Here is a 22,160-nt window from a genome sequence, read left to right on the forward strand (position 1 = left end):
AAAGCACTTACCCTAAAATACTTACTTAAAAGCACTTACCCTAAAACACTTACCCTAAAAACAGACTCTAAAATACTTACTGTAAGGTATTTAATCTAAAACACTAACTCTAAAATACTTACCCCAAAATACTTACTTTAAAAAGCTCATGTTTAAATTGATACTTTTGATAAGCATTTAAGTGCAGATTTAAATGTAATATTGAACTACTTTGTTTTATGAATAAGACACATAGAGTCGTGGACTTGTAAAATCAATAGCTCTACTTGATTGTATATTTGGCCACTTCGTGGCTCTATTGGGACTAACATGGTGGAAGCCAGCTGAGCGCCCCAGGGCTGATACTCTGAAAGAAACGCCCACCTGGATAAGCCCAGACTTGGATATTGTACCTCCAATCACCTGGTTTTGTCAATTTGTATTTTGTATATTGTTATTTTGGTATTTTATATATTGTTACAATTTGGATATTGTACCCCCAATCACGTGGTTGGTCAATATGAAATACACCCCCTAAACACTGGGAGTTCCCTAGAAAGCCCAGGTTCCACGCCTGCTAAACAGCCAATATGATTCATGCATTAATAAAGCAGAAAAAAAACTACAAACAGAATTCCCAATTTTATTTAAATACGTTTTTATTTCGGATTTTTCGTTTGTTTAGTATTGCAAAAACGGTTGTTTTTTTCGTCTGCAAACGGCTTATTTTTTGTTGCTAACAGAGGCCAATATTGTAGTTTACTATTGGTAAAAAATTAAACAAAACAGGCAATTAGCTAACCATAAATCAATTTATAAAAACCATTCGTGTGGCGACATAATAGTCTCTCTGCCACTATCGTCAATCTCGCAAAAGGGTTAATAAAACTGATTCCAAACATCAACCATCAGATCATCATTTTCATTTACAAAGGAAAACATAATAAATATCAATGAAAGAAATATCATATCATTCGTTTTGAGTATATTGCTAAAGGGTTGCTAAGATGATGCAGTGTCGACTGTCTCTTTTCCCTTACGTTCCCGTCAGCAACCATGCAGATTTTAATGCAATCCGCATTAAAATGAAGACTGGAATTTCGGTGCAATTTCTTGGTATTACTTTGGCTGAATAAAACCTTAATGAGCATGGGCCCTTTTACTGGCTTGGCTGTGGAAACCCTCTAAAGTAGCAAATTCACTGACAGTGCCCCATGGTCTGAAAACCCCTCTAAAACGTGATTTTGGGCCGATCCTAATGGGCCTTTTAGGGGAGAGTATCAGCTCTGGGCTGAGCGCTAGCACGGAGTGTTCCAGCTGAAAGGTCAACAATTAGTGGCATACACCATAGAGTTATCTCCCCCTAGAGTGATAACTACCCTAGCGTTTCCGGTGCCATCAAGGAGCGTTTAGGCCACGCCCATTTTTTGTGCTAGTCACTCGTAGTGATTGACAGAACAATAACATCAGCCATGAGAATGATCATTAATTTGCACAGTTAAGATAGTAATTAATGCTCATATTAAAGAAATGATGATTATAGTTTATTACTCTGATATATGCTTATTATTTGAAACAATTCAATACCTACCAGGGATCGCTAAACATATTATGGAAATGTTTACTTTTTCCTATCCATTTCCATCAATGATATGCGACCCCCCACAGCCCCATACAGCAATGATATACAGCCAATGATATACAGCCCCCCTGTATATCATTGTTGTCATAAACATAAATATTTCCATAATTTTAGGGAGATGGATATGGAAATTTTATTTTAGAAATATGGAAATTTTATTTTAGAAATATGGAAATTTTATTTTAGAAATATGGAAATTTTATTTTAGAAATATGGAAATGTTATTGAAATGGAAATAGTATGGAAATGTTATTGAAATGGAAGTAATATGGAAATGGAAATAATATAGAAATGAAGTAGGGAAATGTTATGGAAATGGAAATAATATGGAAATGAATTATGGAAATGTTATGGAAATGGAATTATATGGAAATGAATTATGGAAATTTTATGGAAATGGAAATAATATGAAAATGAATTATGGAAATGTTATGAAAATGGCAATACTATGGAAATGAAATAGGGAAATGTTATGGAAATGGAATTAATATGGAAATAAATTATGGAAATTTTATGGAATTGATATGGAAATGAATTATGGAAATGGAAATTGTGACATACACGTAATCCCTGATATCTATTTGACTTGCAAAGGCACTGAATAGATAGTGTTAAGTAAGTGAGTTAATGCATTCAGCTACTCATAGATAAGATAGATAGTCATACTGAGGTTGTATTGCATTGGTGTGTTGGGAAGCTAATCGACTGCCATCAACTATGAGCTGTACTACCCGAGTTGCCCGAGTAATAAAAAAGTCTGGACAGAAAATTTATTTTTATATAACATTTACCATTCTAACTTTTAAATTTCATATCATGAGAAAATATTTCTAAGCAGTCCAAATGAATTAAGAGGAAAAAGAAAACAACTGTAAAGGTTTTCAAGCTTTTTCAAACAACTACAACTTTTAAATTTCATATCATGAAAGAAGTGTTTTGTTGAAATAAATTAGGAAAAAAAAACTGTAAATGTGTTTAAATGTAAAATAATTAGCAAGTAATGGCTAGATATAATCTGTTTAGCTATGATTACAATAAAAAATTATTTAATAAATAAGGTAATAAAAGAGTCTATTTTATTTTTATATAATTATAATTTAGTATAATTAAGTACGTTATAATTTATTTTTATTTAATATATAACAACATTTGCCACTTTAACTTTCAAACTACATATTATGAGAAGTGTTTTGTGTAATTGAAATAAATGAAGAGAAGAGAGGAAATAAGAACAACTGTAAATGTTTTCAAGCTTTTTCAAACAACTACAACTTTTAAATTTCATATCATGAAAGAAGTTTTTTGTTGACATGAATTAGGAAGAAAAATGAAACTGCAAATGTGTTTAAATGTAAATGTGAAATAATTAGCAAGTGATGGCTAAATATAATCTGTTTAGCTATGATTACAATAAAAAATTATTTAATAAATAAAGTAATAAAAAAGTCTTTTTTATTTTTAAATAATTACAATTTAGTATAATTAGGTATAATTTATTTTTATCTAACATATAGCAACATTTGCCACTCTAACTTTCAAACTTTTTGCTTGCTTACATCAAGCAAAGATGTCCACTAACTAGTGGACATCTTTGCTTTAAGCTAGTCTATGTATTTGATTGATATGTATTGAAATCTAATATTACATGCAAGGGCTGTTTGTGAACTGTGGTGTCAATGAATCACTCTATCACCATACAGTGTCAATACTTTCAGTTGATGGCAGTCGATTAGCTTCCCATCACACCAATGTAATACAACCCCAGTATGATTATCTATCTTACCTATGAGCAACCAATGATATACAGCCCCCCCATGTGTGGGGGCTGTATATCATTGGAGTAACTGATTGCATTAACTCACTTACTTAACACTATCTATTCAGTGCCTTTGCAATGCATATAGCTATTGAATTGCTTTAAATAATAAGCATATATTAGAGTAATAAACTATAATCATCATTTCTTTAATAAGAGCAATAATTACTATCTTAACTGTGGAAATTCATGATCATTCTCATGGCTGATGTTATCGTTCTGTGAATCACTGCGAGTGACTAGCACAAAAAAGGGGCGTGGCCTAAACGCTCCTTGTTGGCACCGGAAACGCTCGTGTTGTTGATGGCACAGTTATCACTCTAGGGGGAGATAACTCTATGGCATACACTCTCAGCTGAGCAGATTGCATAATAGCCAGCTCGGCTAACAGGCCGTAGCAGCACGACTAGGACCACCTCTGTCGTTAAGTGCAAAGTCAGCTTGGCTATCACGGCCATACTCGGCTAAGCCAGCCACGAATTTTTTTTCCCAAACAGGTTTACATATGGCAGTAAAATCTTGGCTCCTGATTGGTGTTAGTAATTGAGTTTTAGTAACCAAGACCTTCATCATTACATTAAAAATTAATACATAGTTGTAATTAGAAAGGAGCACAAAATTCCAAATGACGTAGTAAAAATTATGTTATCATTCAAAAAGTGCTGTTAAAACCTATTACTTTTATTTTCTAATTATAACTATTGATTTTTAATGTAATGATGTAGGTTTTAGTGACTAGAATCCAAATACTAAAACCAATCGGAAGCCAAGATTTTACTGCCGTATGTAAACCTGTTTGGGAAATTTTTTTTCGCAAGCCGGTCACATTATGGCTTATATGTATATTGAAACCTAGTCACATATGCAAGACCAACTGAGCGAGCGGAAAGGAGACGGTGCCAGCTAAGAGAGAAAGGATGTGTAGAGAGGCCGGATGAGCCAAGAAAGACAGAGATGGCTGGTAGTATTTTACATGTTGTTCTGTTGTATGCACACACACTGATTATATGTATTCATACATATTCTTAAAATATATATTTGTCTTATTGCCTTGCAGTCGGTGGTTTTGATTCTTGTGGAGCAGTAAAGAGGACCGGCCATAGATATAGTTTAAATAGTTAGATATAGTTTATATAGGGACATAGACCTAGATTGGTCAATAATAGCTATTCCCATCGGCTGCCTTGTCAGACTTAAATAGCATGATGTAACGTCATTGTATTGTACTTCATGCTTGACTGCATAATCCAGTAAACTAAGGCAATTATGTGATAATATCTGATAATCACCATAGATTAAAACTAAAAAAGCTATGAATTGCACACAAATCATAAGCCATCAGGGCTTTATTTGCCACCCTCTCCTATCCCCATTCTCTCTTTTCCCCTTCTCACTTCTTCTTTGGAGAAGGGAAAAAGAGAGAATGGGGATAGGAGAGGGTGGCAAATAAAGCCCTGATGGCTCATGATTTGTGTGCAACATTTCATAGCTTTTATACTTTTAATCTATGGTGGTTATCAGATACTATCACAGAATCGCTTTAGTTTACTGGAATATGTATCCAAGAAGGTTTTTATGTGAAAATAAATGTGATTTTGTCACCTTCTCCTGATTAGCTCCATTGTTAACAACAGTGCAGTCAAGCATGAGGTACAATACAATGACGTTGTCATGCTATTTAAGTCTGACAGGCTTTTTCCCTATTGGCCAATCTAGGTTTATATATCTATGAGTAAACCCTAGATTGGCGAATAGCTATCATTACAATGGAGCAAAAGTGAGGCCTATAATGGGCTGTTGTTTTCACGACGTTACGTCGCAGTGATGTGCATCACAGCTTCAGAGCCTTCTATTGAGAAATGAGTTTAGCAGTGAAAGCATGCTTGTCCTACTAGTTTTTAAGTCATAAATGTAACAGTAAGACCAAATTCTTAGTGAAATGTCACCAGAGGCGACTACAACACCCCAGGTATATCCTGAACTGCCCATAACAAGACAGAACTTCAACTCAAAACAAGAAGTTCTCAACAGTATCATAAGCTATCTATGCCAATTAAAGACACCAAGCGGAAAGCTGCTAGTGGGAAATAATAGGAAAACCTTCATCATTGGTTTTGAGTCAGCAGCCAAATATGTACATGATATTGCTCAATATCTTTTCAGCAACTACCCTTACATCAACTACTTCCTAACCTTTAAGATCAACCAGGATCACATTGAGACTCTGTTTTCCAAGATACATCTATGGGTGGCTATAACAATAACTCAGATGTGCAGTGCTTTAGATCCGCACTTTGAGCACTGCTCATAAAAGCAGATATCACACCAAGTTCTAATGCTAATCGTATTGATCTGGATGTAATCGCAATACTAAAATCAGAATACACTATGCCACTTCAAAGCATGGATCTAGTTCAACCAACCTTAGACACGCTAATTGTATTAATCTGGATGTGAGCAGGGCTGAAAAAACTGGCCAACTCCTGCTACATTCTCTGGCTAGAAAGAAGGAAGAGACAAAAGCTGAGGGAGGTGAAAATGAGGAGTTCGGTGATGAGGAATTTTTTCTAACTCAAATGTGATGATTGTATCAAGTTCTTGACCAATGTAGAAATAGTGGAAGTAGAAGTAGTAATGACATACCGGTAACCCTAATCTCAGTTAAAAACAGAGAAAGATTTGTGACACCATTGATAGGCCGAATATGTATTGCTGCAGAAAAGTGCTTACATTCACACATGGAGAGCTATCGTATCACACAGAGAGCTTTTAAACAAGTAACATCACAGACAATAACATATGTGTCTTATTACATAACCTCAATCAAGGTTTCACATGCACAGTGCATGCCAACAGTCTACTCAAAACTATAGTAAATCGTTATATTAAAATCAGAATACACTATGCCGCTTCAAAGCAGGAATCTAGTTCACCCAACTTTAGACAAAAGCTATCTCGTCCAGTTATTTTCAGTCATGTCTAATGGGCATTTAATTCAATGGTCCAGCTTCTAATTCTAAAGCCAGTGCTTCTAAATCTCATTTGATTCATTAGTTTGTTATTAGTTTAATTTCTATTTGGCCACTCTTTCTATTATCAATGATATAGAAGCTTCTAAATCATTGGTATTATCCATTACCAAGAGTGTAAGATTCTTGCCTTTCTCATCCAAAGTCATTATATAAGTTTTATTTATTCTCAATAAAATATGCAGTCTCAGATGCACAAACTATGGAATAATTGTGCAGGTTTTAGCGTTAAGTCAATAGGAATTCATAGATCAGCTGATTCACTCTACACATCACCATGACGTCGCGTCATGCTATTTATAGCCCTCACTTATTTTGATTATTTGCATATCTAGGGTTTACTATATCTATGGGACTGGCAGTTTCCTTTACACAAACATAAAAAAGAACAGTCAACTTTTAAACCGTTGAAAAGTTAATGAAACTGAATTAAAAAGAATTTTTAAGATTTGTAGAAGAAGATATTACCTCATTAGCATCATCAATAAAATGCAAGGTTGGTGCGTCTGCGTACTGCGGAGAGAAGGAACGATAGTCAAACTTGCAAGAGCAGATGGAGCTGGCTTCAGCTGGGCAGCGAAGGAAGGCCACTCTCTTACTGGTGATTCCAGAGTTGTTGGCCACCCGAACCGTTGGGTAGTTGGCTCTGCAATAAGTAGTCTGTGGCTGTTCACTTATAATTATGCTAAACAAGCAGAGTTCTTAGTCAGCAAGCATTACCTGAAGTTTTTAAATTCAACTTGTTATACGGGAAAATTGATGCCAGGCAGCCACAACTAAATAAGAACACTTTCAGTTTAACTAATTTATTTAATTTATCAGAATAATCTCGGGACTGACAGAAACCGTTTCAGTGTCAAACCAATACGATGAATTTTGGACTTGAGAGAATAATAGCACACCCCATCTCGTTCTAGTTTTATGCTACGGACAAACATAAAGCAGCAACAAATTCTATAAAAGCACAATTTTTTATGACACTTTCATGACATAATTTGGAAAATATTTGGTTTGAACTGAATCTATAGCCAACAAAGTATTAAAGAAAGTCATTGCTTAAACAAGGCTAGCTGTTACAGCTACATATGACTTGTTCATGCTGAAACAAGGCTAGCTGTTACAGCTACATATGACTTGTTCATGCTGAAACAAGGCTAGCTGTTACAGCTACATATGACTTGTTCATGCTGAAACAAGGCTAGCTGTTACAGCTACATATGACTTGTTCATGCTGAAACAAGGCTAGCTGTTACAGCTACATATGACTTGTTCATGCTTAAACAAGGCTAGCTGTTACAACTACATATGACTTGTTCATGCTTAAACAAGGCTAGCTGTTACAGCTACATATGACTTGTTCATGCTGAAACAAGGCTAGCTGTTACAGCTACATATGACTTGTTCATGCTTAAACAAGGCTAGCTGTTACAACTACATATGACTTGTTCATGCTTAAACAAGGCTAGCTGTTACAGCTACATATGACTTGTTCATGCTGAAACAAGGCTAGCTGTTACAACTACATATGACTTGTTCATGCTGAAACAAGGTGCACACATGCACAGAGCTTATCTAACCTTGCTACGTGGCTGTTAATTTTAGAAAAGTCTAGTTCAGTGTAAATTCAACATCATGAAATTGTTGTGGAGATCTCACGTGATTACATGTCTGTAGGATATACTTCTTGAATATTCGGTTTTTGAATTGGAATTAAATAAAGTATTTGTTAACATTGCAACCGAGGCAAACGGTACCTTGACAACATATTACATAAATTGTATCATTGAATGTTGTAGTAATTTAAATTGAAGATCAATGTTTCAAATAGACCTATGATAGACCTACGATAGCCCTACAATAGACCTACGACAAACATACAAAAGACCTACAATATACTTACGATAGACATACGATAGACCTAGAATAGACCTACGATAGACATACGATAGACATACGATAAACCCATGATAGACCTATGATAGACATACATGTATATACATGTATGCGTGTCATGTGCTAGCTAGTTACATGTACATCATATGATTGCTAGTTACATGTATGTATGTCATGTACTTGCCTGTTACATGTACATCTGTCATATGCTAGTTAGTTACAAGTATCTGTGTCATATGCTTGCTAGTTACATGCATGAGTGAAATGCGCTTCCTAGTTGTATATCATATACCAATTAGTTTGAAACATATATGTTACATACTCTGACCAGCAGTCTGCTAGTTTAGTAAAAATTATGTTAAATAAATATTAAATTAATAATTCTTTTGTCAGAATAACTTGCAAGGTCGATTTGGCAGAGAGTTCAGTGTACATGATTGTATGCCTTTTTGACCGTATCTGATAATCAAATTCCAAACTCTAGTTCGCAAGTCAGGTGGTCTAGAGACTCTAGACCACTAAGCCATTGCTGCCACAGTTGTTAACTATAAACTACTAATTATTCTAGAAAAAGCTATATTCTAGGCAGTCTGCAGCTCGGCCCAATTAGAAATTTAGGCACGGTACTTATTGCTACTATCTCTATGAGCAATAACAACTGATTGTAGCTTAAAATGAGATACACTTGTATACAAATAATATCACAGCGCAAAAACACAAGTGTTAAAACACAAGCTCAGCTAATCTGCCTGTCTATAGACAAGCATCGTCTTGCATACAAATATTCTCGTGTTAGGCTCCTCCTCTTTTTCTTGCTCGCTTGGATGACGTCCAGCTGGCAGTGGACTTAGGGAGCGTGTTCCTTGTATCTGCTTTCCTCGATGGCGGCTCAGCTGCTTTCACCACACCCTCTCTTCCATTATGGAGGCTAGTTCCATCATTGTTCATCCTTGGGGTAAGAGCCAGCTGGACCCAGAGGGCGCGTTGCTTGGCATCATGTTCCAGCTGAGCCACCTCTTGGGCTAACAAGCCTTTGCCCCCTTGGCTAAGACTCGATTGGCTGATGACAATAAAGGTAGCTTGTGCTGCATCACTCCATATGTCACTGTTTTCTTGGAGCTGGTGGGGCATCTGCAGACTTTCTTAGAAAACCATGCTGGTTGGCCGGCATCCTAGTAGCTCCATCAGTCATATAGTGAAAGGGCAGAGGTTGTCCATCTAGCCCAGGAATAATCAAGCAGGGTGAGGTAGAGGTAGAGCGCTTTTGCTGATTCTGCAACAGCTTGTGTTCCTTTATGAGTGAGATGGTGCAGGGACCTATCTTTTTTTGTTATTCTCACTTCATTTTGACCAGGACCTGGCCCTACTCCATCCGCTCTACTAAGTAAACGACCGGCTCCTGACCCGTCTCCATGTCTTGCCTTCTGGTGGAGCCTGACTTGGTCATGATAAGTGTGCTGAAATTTGTATTGGCATAGAACTACAGCAAAGTGCTGCAGTGAGCGCAACTTGCTTTTCCTATGGCTGGTAGTGTATCTGCATGTACTACATCAGCTAATATGCTCCTTCAGGGTCGTAGCAATCTGACAAGTGGTACCCACCAATACATATCGGATGGTATACATTCTTTTTATCCTGTTTGTCCCTTCTTCTTGGCAGGCGAATGGTTGGCTCCTTGATTGATAGGTAACTGAGTCTGTATATTAGTGGCCCATCATGACTCTGGGTTAGTTTGTGCCACCACTTTTAAGGCAGGCACAGGTTAACTGTTGACCAGTGGTAGAGCTAGCAAAATCCTCAGCTGGCTTGCATTGCTCCTTTCTTACCTCCCAGTTTTAAGGCAGGTAAAGCTGGCTAAAGGTAAGCCGCATCTTTGTCACTTTTGCTCGAACCACTTCATCTTCTAACCAATTGCCCTCATCGAATGATTCCAGTAGCACATTCAGTAGCACTGGTGTTGTAGAGAGATTGGCTATATCCCTTCCAAACTACTGGCCTTATAGGCTACTACATTTTTTGGCTTGGCTCGTCTCTCCTCTGGCTTTGTACTATCCTTCTTCAAAAACTGTCCTCATTCTTCTAATTTCATTTCTTGTAGTAAAACAAGTAAAGATGTTTGGCTCATGGCACGTGAAGGTGAGTGTGTAGTATTTAGTGCTCAAGGCGTGAATGTTTAGTTGCTCATAGGCAGGTTTGATCAAACTTTTTTTGCTGCGTCAATAATTAATTACATCGAATTACTATGTTGTTGCCCTGCATACATGACTCCATGGTAACCTTTCTGGCAATTTGGGGTGGCTTGAGATTGTGTCGAACATACTCTGGTGCCGGACTTGGTGGCACAGCCTGGTGTGGAAATCAAGATTTCCAATCTTCATGTGACAGCCCCGGTTGTCAAAATTGTTGGTCCTTCTGGCTCCTTTGTTGTATTTAGGACTTTTTGTAATCTTTGTGTTTTTCTGAGGTCTTGGCAGTGACTATATCACGTCAGGAAACTTCAGTCAATTTGTGTCTTCTCATTTTGAATTGGCCTCGCTCCTTTCATGTTTGAGCTTCGTGGGTCTTCTTCTTGGACGCTTCTTCTTCTTGGGCCTAGGGCGATGGGAGCTTATCTTGAACTGCGCACACTGGTCTGTGTAGATCTGCTCTGGAGGGCCCAAGTAGCATAACACCCGCCCATGTAGCGCGTTCGCGACCACCGGTGCCGTGGCGTCAGGAAGCGCCAGCGTGTCCTGCCATCAGGTGAAGTGGTCAGTGAGGACCAGCACCCACTTATTTTCTCTTGGAGTGGCCGGAAATCGCCTGACAAAATCCATGGCCGCCTTCTGCCAGGGTTTTCTGGTGTAGAGCCTCCATTTTGCTCCAGCCGTCTTTGTCCCTCCATGCTCTGCGACCTGGCACACCTCGCAACTCTTGATGAGCCATCTGACTGTGGACGTCAGTCCGGGCCAGTACCAGGTTAGCTGGAGGCAGCTTGTCGTCCTTCCCACCCCAGACTAGGCAAGGGCGTGTGTTTGCCATGCCGCGGTTTCCCGTGTGACCGGCCGGCAGATGGCACACAATCTAGCACGGCCCTGCGGGGCCACGCGTGCCTCCAGCACGCCGTCCTGTTGTATTCGCAAAGCGCCCTGCATGTGATACAGTATAGCCAGCTCTCTGTTTCCGACTTCCAGGTGTTCCGCCGATATCTATTCTCTTGTGGCGATTGCCTGGTACATAATAGCCTGTCTTGACAAGCTGTTGTTTTTGCGTAGTTGTCCCCCCGTTGATCGGCGAGCAACAACAGCTTGTCACAAGACGTACTGCACCTGATGCATCAGCTGCACTTATAGGGAGTTGTTCTCTTCCGTCTATGCGGCTTGGCCGCGATGTTATGTCGGTCGCTCAATTGGTAATCAAAACGGATTTCATGCAAAAATTTATGTAGAAAAAAACAAGATTACAACGTTTAACCAAAGACCAGTTTTTGTGATAAACTTTAGTAGAACTTAAGAATAAAATAAACTTAAAATAAAATCCATTAGAACAAATAAAACTGACTGATACAAAAATAGAAATAAAACTGACTGAGCGCACATATAACGACATGTTTAGTCGCTGTTGTTGCCTAAGTTCTCAAGTTCTACTAAAGTTTACCGCAGAGACTGGTCGCTGGTTAAACGATATAATCTTATTTTTTCTACATAAATTTTTGTGCAAAATTCGTTATGATTACCAATGGAGCGACCGACATAACATCGCAACCAAGCCGCATAGACGGAAGAGAATAACTCCTTATAAGTGTAGCTGATGCACCAGGTGCAGTACGTCTTTTGAAAAGCTGTTGTTGCTCGCCGCTCGACGGGGGGACAACTACGCAAAAACAACAGCTTGTCAAGACAGGCTAGGTACATAATGGCCACCGGTCACTGTCTGGTGGCCTGTAGCATTGCAAGCTCGCCCTTCTGTCCTGACTTCCCTGGCAGAGATGGTAGCCACTCAGGGGTACCACCGGCACTCAGGTTTGATCCCGCCACTGTTGAAGCGGATGTCCCACGCAAGCTGCCAGTCGGCACCCCGGGGTATGCGACGTTGCCTAGGGTTGATCCCGCTCCATGCCAACTCCTTCCACGAGGGACCTTCATCTTTTTGTCCAATGCTCGCGCATTGCCGGCAGTCCTCGCAGGTTTGCCTACTCAGCCCATCTGCATTTCCGTGGCGAGTTCCTGACCGGTGTTCAAGAATGTAGCGGAACTCTGCCAGGATCTCGAGTCACCTGGTTCGAAGGTTCCCTCCGCCTACACAATCACCGGAGTGAAGCGTGATCTGTCCGTAGAAGAAACTTTTGTCTATACAGATAAGGCTGAAAGTACTTCACCGTTTTGACCACTGCGAGCAATTCTCGTCGAGTGAGACAGTAATTGCGCTCTGAGGGGGTGAGGGTTTTGCTGTAATAGGCAATGACTCTCTTGCATACAGCTCATACTCCGCATCCACTGGCATCCGTGCCCAGGATCTACTGCATTCGGGGGTCCGAGTAGCCCAAGATCGGGGCGGTGCTGATACTGTCCTTTAGTTTGTTGAAGGTGATCTGCTCCTCTTCTGTCCAACTCCAGGACTCTCCCTTGGCAGTCAGCCGGTGCAAGGGATGCGCTATAGTGGCAAACTCCAGGATATATTGTCGGTAGTAGCCGACTGTCCCAAGGAATCCTTGGAGTTCCCTCACTCCGCACGGGTTCTGCCACTCCGTGACTGCTTTTACCTTGTCGGGGTCCATAGAGATTCCGTCTTGGCTCACTATGTGACTCAGGTAGCAGAGCTGGGGTTGCATTTGGACGGTTTTAATTTTAATCTGGCCTTGTGGAGTCTCTAGAAGACCTCTTCCAGCTGGTGTAAGTGTGTGTTGAAATTCGGTGCGATGACTATGATGTCATCGAGGTATAGCAACAGCGTTCTCTAGTGGAGGCCATGTAAGACGGGTTCCATAAGACTTTAGAAGGTGGCTGGGGTGGATGGATGTCAATCCGTAGGGTAATACCTTCCACTTCCACAATCCAGATCGTGTTGAGAAGGCTGGCTTGTCCTGTGCCTCCGCATCCAGTGGCACTTGCCAATACTCGCTCACCAAGTTCAACGTGCTGAAGTAACGACTCTCAGACAGCGCGTCCATCCTGGGTAGGAGATAGGCATCCTGCTCAATGACGGCATTCAGCTACTGATAATCGATGCAGAACTGCCATTTCCCGACCTTCTTTTGGACCAGCACCACCGGTGAGCTCCAGGCTCCTCTAGCTGGTTTGATGAGGCCCTTTTGAGTAGGTCCTGGACCTGCCTTTCGGCCTCTGCCTCCTTGTCCGGCCTGAGCCTGTGGGGGCTGCCGGATCGGACGAGTTCCTTCCTTGAGTGGGATGGAGTATTCCACCTCGGAGGTCCTTCCCCGCGTCGTCATCACCCGTACTGAACATGGGGGCATACCAACTCAGCAGGGAGGCTAACCTTGCCGTCTGACTCGCCTCTTCACAGTGCGGTCAGACCGACTGAAACAACTCCTTAAGGTGAACCGGCACTTCATTGGCTGGAGTCGGACCGGCTTCGTATAGTAAGGGGTCATCCTCCTCGACCTGTAGGGTATTCACCCTTGTGTATGTGCCAATGGTGGCTCCAGACCGGAAGGTCAATGGCTGCTCCGTTGTGTTCATACAGCGGATGATGACCTGTCCCTTGGGTTCCGGCTGATTTAGGCTACTTGCCAATAGAGATCCGCCGAGAAATCCCTCAATCAGCCCCATGGGACAGTAAGTCGGCGTGGTGATGCGACAATGTATCACAATCTCTGTCTGGGCTGGAGCCACCATCCCCCTGATTACCTTCACTTTGCTCTGTAGCAGTCGTCCATGCCAGTCCGTGCAGACTAGCTGCCTGCCATCCACTCAGACCACTGGTTGTTCAAACTCGAGAGAACACTGATGGGCCACAAAGAATGGCATTCCCAGTATGGCATCCTCGCTTAGACGACTGACTACAAAAACTTCCTCCGTCCTCACGTCCCTCAGATGAATTGTCAACCGGATTATTTCATAGAAGGGGAGCCGTATCCCGTCAGCCAGTAGGCCGTGGCTGTCGCTTTCCTTGAGCTGGTTTCGTACGGCTCCAGGTAGTCGGCAAATACTTGTTTATTTAGCAGGTTCGTGGTACACCCCGTGTTTAAGAGAAACTGGATGGACTACCCCTCCACTCTTTCTGGAAAGAAATAGCTGGTGGAGTGAGGTCGGCTGAGGGCTTGCACCATCTCCAGGACATCTTCTGAGGGGCTTGAAGTAGCCTCCCTTTGCAACGGGCAAAGTTAGTCGTTGGAACCGCTCCGCATCCGGGATTGACTCGCGGCTCCTGAGGTCGTCGTTCCTGAGCCGGAGAAGGTGTCGGCCCTGTCGCTTTTAAGGCAGGCTTCCAACTATCCCGTCCTGTGGGGTGGTCCTCAGTGTCTTGGGTGAAGGGGATTTGGTAGTCACTCTCCTACGTTTTTGGTTACGTCCTTGCCGCTCGCTCAGAAGGGCGTAGGCGGCATTCAGGATTGGAAAAGCGTTGGGACTAGCCTCATTCAAGGACTGATAATAATTTCGTGTCTCCACAGGCTCTACCTGTGCATGAAATTCCCTCGGTCTAGTCCTTGCTGGTTGAGACCATCTGTCAGAGTTCACCAAATCCCGTGTGGCTTTGGTACGTCTCTGGGGTTATTTGGTCTTGGCACAGTCAGCAGCCGGAGCTACTGCTGTGGCCTCCTCTTGTTTCCCGAAGTCGGTTTCGAGTAGCGGGGACAGTTCTTCCGAAGGTGCCCTGGCCGGCCACAACCCCAGCAATACTTAGCTGGCTGGCTTCCTCTCTCAGTGTGCGTGTGAACTTGCTCCTGGAGTCATTCCACTTTCTCCGTGAGAGATTGGACTAGCCGGACTAATCGACCGAAGACGTCGTTTTCGGCTGAGTTTACTTGGTGGGGGATCCTCTTTCTAGGGCTCACACCAAAGAACAGGCAGGTTTGCGCTCACCTCCCTGAATCTAGAGGTAGTCATTTCCGGCCCATACAGCGTCACCTAGTGTGGGCGTGTGTATGGCCAACAGATGTCGCTGCAGGGCAGGGTCCTTTAGCAAGCTACAGAATGTCTCCATGGCCATGTTATTCCAGTGACAGTTCAGCAGGTCTCCATACGCAATGCGTACCAGCCTTTCGACCGACATAGCATACTCCTGAAGTGACATTCCTTCCCCTCGTCTGAGGACGTTAAGCTGGCTTAGTACCTGTCTGGCGAATAGCCTGAATCTTGCCCGGAGGGCATTGAAGATGGTCTCCTAGTCCTTGGCCCGTCCACAGTCCTCTGCCTGTTTGCCCAATGCTTCTCGGAGGTGCAACAGTTTTGCTCTTTCCGTCCACTGGTTGGCGTCGGCTACCTCCAGAAAGCGGACAATAAAATATTCTACATCCCCCTTTCCTGTGGACTGGGGAGTCCTGAAGCGCGGTGCCGGTTCCTGAGCCCTTGGCATCAATAGCACCCGTTTTAGTGCTTCGACTAGTCGGTCGAGTCCCGGATCGGTGCTTCGTGCCCTTCTATTGGCCATGTTTGGGCTTTCAGTAGGTTTCTGCTCCTTTCCCAGAGCAGTACATCCACTGAGTCCGTGGCCGTCGGCTCTTTTCTGGGTTTCCTCCTGTTGCCAGGAAGTTTTTCCAGTAGGAGCAGTGCTGCCTTCTCAGGCAAGTCCTGTTCAAGTCTTCAGTAGGTTTCTGCTTCTTGAGCAGTGCATCTACTGGGCCCGTTGCTGCAGGGTTTTACACAGCTCTCTCTGGGTTTTTTCCTGTTGCCAGGATGTTCCTCCAGTAGAAGCAGTGCTGCCTTGTCAGGCAAGTCCTGTCAAAGCCTTCAGTAGGTTTCTGCTCCTAGAGCAGTGTATCTACTGAGTCCACTCCTGTTCGTAGGGTTTTACGCAGCACTCTCTGGGTTTCTTCCTGTTGCCAGGAAGTTCTTCCAGTAGCAGCACCGCTGTCGTTTTTTAGGCAGGCCCTTGTTGCCTAAGTTTCTTCTTGCTGCCACTTTCAAGGCAGTAAAAAATTCATCCAGAAATCCAGCGATCCAGTACGAGTTTCGGGGTGGAGTGTTTCTTGGGATCGTAGTTATCCCACTGCTGCCATCAGTGTAAAGGTCTTGCGCCACCCTTACTCACTCCACCAGTATAAAACTAAATGCATAAGTTTATACACGTATTTCTGCTTTGTTCATAAGAGTACAAGAATAGTCAAGCACATGCAATGAACAGGCCCAGAACAGCTCTGCTCTCTAGCACAAATGTTCAGGCTTATATAGCGGGTAGGCCCCGCCTCTTGTTCTACTTGGCTGGGCTTGACTCGGCTCGGCTTTGGTTTGACTCTACTCAGCTCAGATCGGCTTAGCTCTACTCAGCTCGGCTTGGCTCTCACCTCGTTATTCTGCCTGACTGAGCACAGCCCAGCTCGACTCAGCCCTAGGCTCAGCTCTCAGTGGATCACATTCCACAACAATATATAATTTGATAAACTTGAAGTCCATTATTACAAACAAACTTTATGACTTCATATTAAGAGGTTGACAAAAAGGTTGACAACTTTATGACTTCATACAAAGAGGTTGACAGATCAAATGTCTGCAACACGAAAATAGGAAAATTCTACCTGTGGCAGGCACACCAGGCGTTGCAAACGGAAGTTATTTTTATTCATTTGTAACTTTAAAAATTACCATCTATTCTTAGAGTCATCCTTGTAAAGCATTTTAACTGTGCAGCTTGTTTACTAGCCCTCAATTGCACCAACTGTAAAAAACCACATTACTTTTAGATACTTTCTTATTATATATTCAACTAAATAATTGGTGCTTTAAGTGAGTAAGTTGATTGATAAAATGTATAAAAGAAATTGGAGCCTAAAAATGTATTCTGCTGCCAAACTCGACACTTATAATATTAACTATATTATTCATATTATTTGGATTATTTTTTATTATTTGTTTTTTAATAATTTTATTTGAAACAAAAATGTTTTTTAAATTATGCCATACAATAACCATATCAAAGGCAACAGTTGATAAATCTACTCAGAGTACGAGTTTTTATTATGTGAATCACCAGATTTCAAAACCAGATTAAAATTTGACTTTTTTGAATTTGAACTTTTTACTTCTTGTATCAAACCCTTTGCCATTTTTTACCAGAAACCTTTCTAATGAGCATCTATAGAACTGAGATACTTTAGATGCTTTAATAAACATTTTAACACGATCAAATGTTTATGCTTTTGTTTACGGTGAATGTAAACAAAGTTCACATATTTGGAAAATTCGTAAAAATAATAGGGCGCGTTAAAAAGTAAATAGTCCTTTATTCCTCACTGATGTGCAACAAATTATATTAACTAGCAAAACAAATTATAAAAACATAGTATCTGTTTTTGTTATGCAAACCTGAGAATGAGAATTTGGAAGCACTGAATTATTCGAATGTGTTTTCAATTTGAGCCGCCATAATGAGCTGAAGACTCGGGCATAAACCATCATCTGCTTTCTTAGTAAGCTTTGCAAGCCCAAAGAAAGTATAGCCTAGGTAATAAGCTGACATTTATTAGAGGATGTGTACGTACGATAGAGCAACCCTTTCCACAAGAATGTTCAAACCAGAGGATATGTTATAGAGAGTGTGCCACTGCTCGAGTGCGCCCCAGCCAAGCACATCTAGGTAGACCTCTCCCTGTCGACTGCCACTTTGGAACCTAATCTTTTGAAACTCTGAAGACCTTCTGCATTCTGATGCCTCAATTACTAAATTTGCTGTAATAACACAAAATTAAAACTCAAAAACTTTCCAATTTACTTACATACACCTTTTCTAAAAGTAGTACACTGAACCATTTTTAGACTTTGCACGAGAATAGTTTTGCTTTGAATATACTGCTTCAGCTAACAGTATTAATATACTGCTTCAACTAACAGGATTAATATACTGCTATATTACCAACTGCACCACTAAACTGCTTTGGAGCATCATGGAATATCTGTGCACATACTTATAACACATGATGATCTCTCACGGTGCACAGGACTTCCAGCATAGTAGTTACAATAATAGTGCATGGGTGTATGCAAAAGCAATTGTAAAGGGCTATGATACTTGCAGACATAGATTTGGTTATACAATATACTCATAGAATACTAAAATATTATACAAAGTTATTATAATACTTTAAAACATTATAAACTTATGGAATAGGCTTGAGAGAAGAACAGTAGTATGAGACAAATGGTGATAAACTTACGTGGGGAGGTGACAATTTCAGCCCAATAAAAATTGTATTGATCAGACATTGAAGTTGCGAGTCTATCATCAATTCCACAGCCTATATCTGTTGTGCTTATTCCAGCCAGTGTCCAACTATTTTTTGCTGGATCGAAGCATGAAATAGGACTTCCCTTTCCGTCCTAAGAACATTGAGGTCATATCATAAAAATTGTCAGTTGACCAAAAAGATATTTGTATGCTGGGTTCAAGCAAAGTACACTTTCGGAAGAGTACAGGAACAGAGTAAACGAATCGAGACACTCTAGTCTATATTACAGTTTGAAGTGTTCTTTTCTCATAGTTACATCAACCACATAAAAATAAAACATATGCTGCAGTAGTGTGTAGTTCAGTAGTGTGTAGTGTAGTAGTGTGTAGTGCAGTAGTGTGTAGTGCAGCAGTATGTAGTGTTTAGTGCATAATGCAGTAGTATATAGTGCAGTGGTGTGTAGTACAATAGTGTGTAGTGCAGTAGTATATAGTGCATTAGTGCATACTGCATTAGTATATATTGTAGTAGTGTGTAGTGCATAGTGCAGTAGTGTGTAGTGCAGTTGTGCTAAGCGTAAACTGAGATTAAAAATATGACTGGCTGGTTATTGTAATAACCTAAATATTGTATTTACAATAGCTTGTAACAATAATAAAACAGCAGCTTTGTAATGAGAACATAAATCTCAGTTGTTTTTGCACATAAAATTTGCAATAATTGTATTGTCTAGTGCTTACCAAGCAAGACTTCTCATCTCCAGCATGTGGATATTCATAACAGAAGCTTCCGTTTTCTTTGCAGGAATCAGAATTGTCCTTGAGGATAATTCTTACATGCTCCACAGGCTCGGAGCCAAGTTTAGGCGTGGCAGAGAGAAAGCAGGTAAAATGAGGGAGAACAGCGGGCTGAGCAAGACACACTTGGTGCACCTTGTCACTAGAATATATATAAAGGAAAATCTTATATAACATGATTGCATTTTGTTTAAATAGACAGGACTAAAAACTTAGCAAGATCCTCCGCAGAAAGCTCTATTATAGATCCTAGTTTATTAGCGGAAGAGCAGAGCGTAGAGCAGAGCTACTAGTGTTTAGTTTATTGCAATAGCAAGTATGGAGTATTAACAGATATCACTGTCTCTCATCTGCTCATGGATGATGCTGTTTTCTCCTCAAACCAAAGGCTGGCTTGGAAAATACGAACTAAAAGCTATACTGAAAGTTTAAACTTTGAGCTCAGAGGTACCATTTGAAAAAGTGCATTTGTGTAACCAAAGCATTTTACTGTAAAGCGCTGTTAGTAGCAAAAATTCAATTCTCGTCATTCCATTATAGTTTCGAAAGACAAGAAAAAAACTCCAAATTTTAAACTATCAAATGCTATTAGTGACAAGCGACAATTCTAGGACGGACTTTGCAGCTTGGTAGGCATTCTGATCTATAAACACCAGGCTGGGTTTTAACTTTAAAAAAGAAAGACTATGTGACCTTGACATGTCTCTGCCAAATAAACAATTCACCCAGCTATGGTTCTATAGGCTATAGGGCTATGGGTTCCTAAAAGGAATCTGCTGCAAAAAAGTGGTACTGCCAACTCTCCCCAACTGTATAGTATTCTATATTTCTTAAACATATACATTTGCACTATTTGAATTAACAAGTTTATTATTTTCTGCCATTATTGGTGATATTGTATCTTTTTAAGTTGTGTGTCGATCAATTGAAATAGACTAGGTCAGCCCCAACCACTCAAATTGTTATGGTTTTCTGTAGATATAATATGCTATTTCAAATACTTGCATGCAAGAGCCTTCAAAATTGAATTTAATGTTTGAACCGAAACAACCAAGTTGGTGTACGTAGAAAACTGTGTTACTCGCCCTCTTTTGGGGTAAAAGGCAGTTCTAGAATTGGCTATGCTTAGCATGCTAAAAGATATCCTATTATCAGATAAAAATAATTCCTAGGACCAAAACAAATCTGTACAGTTTATTGTTAAATTATTTCTGTTATTAATACTTACTTGAGGTCAAAGGGAGGAAAAACCTGAACCGCAACAATGTTTGAAGATGACTCTCTGCCCAAACTTGCTTCAAATTGATTCTTCATGACTTTGGTAATAAGCCGTTCTTGTGAGGAGCCTGTTGTCTCTCCCGCAACTACCTTCCACGCACTCTCTCTGACAAGCAAAAAAAACTATTACATTTTGTGACATTTATTTTCTTGTTCTGTTTTAGCATTTACTGAATTTTTAAAAATAAATAGCACCTGAAATGACTCCAATATTTGTCAGGTGCTGATCAGAGCATTAGATAGGTAGCTTTGTATTAAAAACTCATTTCTTTAATATAGACTGAGTTCTACGATTCTCACTATACTAATCTAACTAGGAAAGGAGCAAAGGCTTAATACTAGTCAGTGATTTTATAAACACAAAGAGATATAGGCCTCGATATATTATATGGTATATATTATATGGGTCTTGATATCTGAGATATATTTAATGTGTCAACAAATAAATGAAATAACAAGACATAACCCACTCAGCTCAGCACACAACCAACTCAGCTCAACCGATAGCAACACATGACCAACTGAGCTCAACCAATAACAACGCACAACCAACCTAGGTCAACCAATAATAACACACAACCAACCCAGTTCAACCAATAGCAACTCGGCGTACTTATCATTCTCAAATATTGAATGTAAATGCACGATCAAATAAATTTTAAAGCGCAAAGCTGTAAGAAATGATAGGAGCTGAGAGACAAAATGTGAGAACACATGACAACACTAACAAACTTGGTCCATAAAACATGTCATCTTTGAGGCAGTGTTGGTAGGTGAGCACCCACTCATTGGCGACTATGACACCCTTGCACTTCTGCTCTTTATCTGTAAATATAACGGATATTGGTTTCATTATTATTAGTAAATAGACACTTCGGATACAATATATATACACATAACACATTCAGTTGTAAACAAAACATGCTTATTTTTCTGAAGACAGAACGCACAGACATTGAATGAAGGTAGATGGTCTGGCAGTAAGTAGATTAGCAGTTATAAACATACAGCTAACTCCTCTTACCCCATAGCTACAGTTACAGAGACAAGACGCTTGAGCTAAGTACAATTTCATACCCTTGATGAAGTTCAAAACTGAGTGTGCAGCACTTTGATAATAGCAATATTTTTACTGATAGAATGCTGCAAGGCTAATAGCAATGTTTTTACTGCTAGAATGCTGCAGTGAAAAACAATAAATAATGGCATCTTTCTACACAAATACATGTATATTTTATTGATTTAGTTGTCACAAAAACATTCAAAATGAGCCATTTAAAAGGAAATATAAAATGAAACATGTTCTTCATTTAATTTTGTAATTATGTTATTTTCTATTAGAAAGGTTTTCAAAAGATTTCTTTGCCATGCCAAAAGTCAGCCGCATCAACAGAATGTCAAAGGC

At 40.4% G+C, this 22,160-nt stretch overlaps 1 protein-coding gene across 1 annotated transcript in view; it reads right to left on the reverse strand.

Moving 5' to 3' along the window:
- LOC137405467 (uncharacterized) overlaps positions 1-22,160 on the reverse strand; it is a 73,335-nt gene that overhangs the window by 23,881 nt on the left and 27,294 nt on the right. The window contains exons 10-15 of the mRNA XM_068091737.1: positions 21,484-21,580; positions 20,706-20,861; positions 19,421-19,619; positions 18,669-18,831; positions 17,997-18,183; positions 6,935-7,112 (exon numbers count right to left, since the gene is read on the reverse strand). Of these exons, the coding sequence (XP_067947838.1) occupies positions 6,935-7,112; positions 17,997-18,183; positions 18,669-18,831; positions 19,421-19,619; positions 20,706-20,861; positions 21,484-21,580 (980 nt within the window). The remainder of the gene's footprint in view (positions 1-6,934; positions 7,113-17,996; positions 18,184-18,668; positions 18,832-19,420; positions 19,620-20,705; positions 20,862-21,483; positions 21,581-22,160) is intronic.

This window comes from Watersipora subatra, chromosome 9 (assembly GCF_963576615.1).
Source record: "Watersipora subatra chromosome 9, tzWatSuba1.1, whole genome shotgun sequence".
NCBI classification, from domain to species: Eukaryota; Metazoa; Bryozoa; class Gymnolaemata; order Cheilostomatida; family Watersiporidae; genus Watersipora; species Watersipora subatra.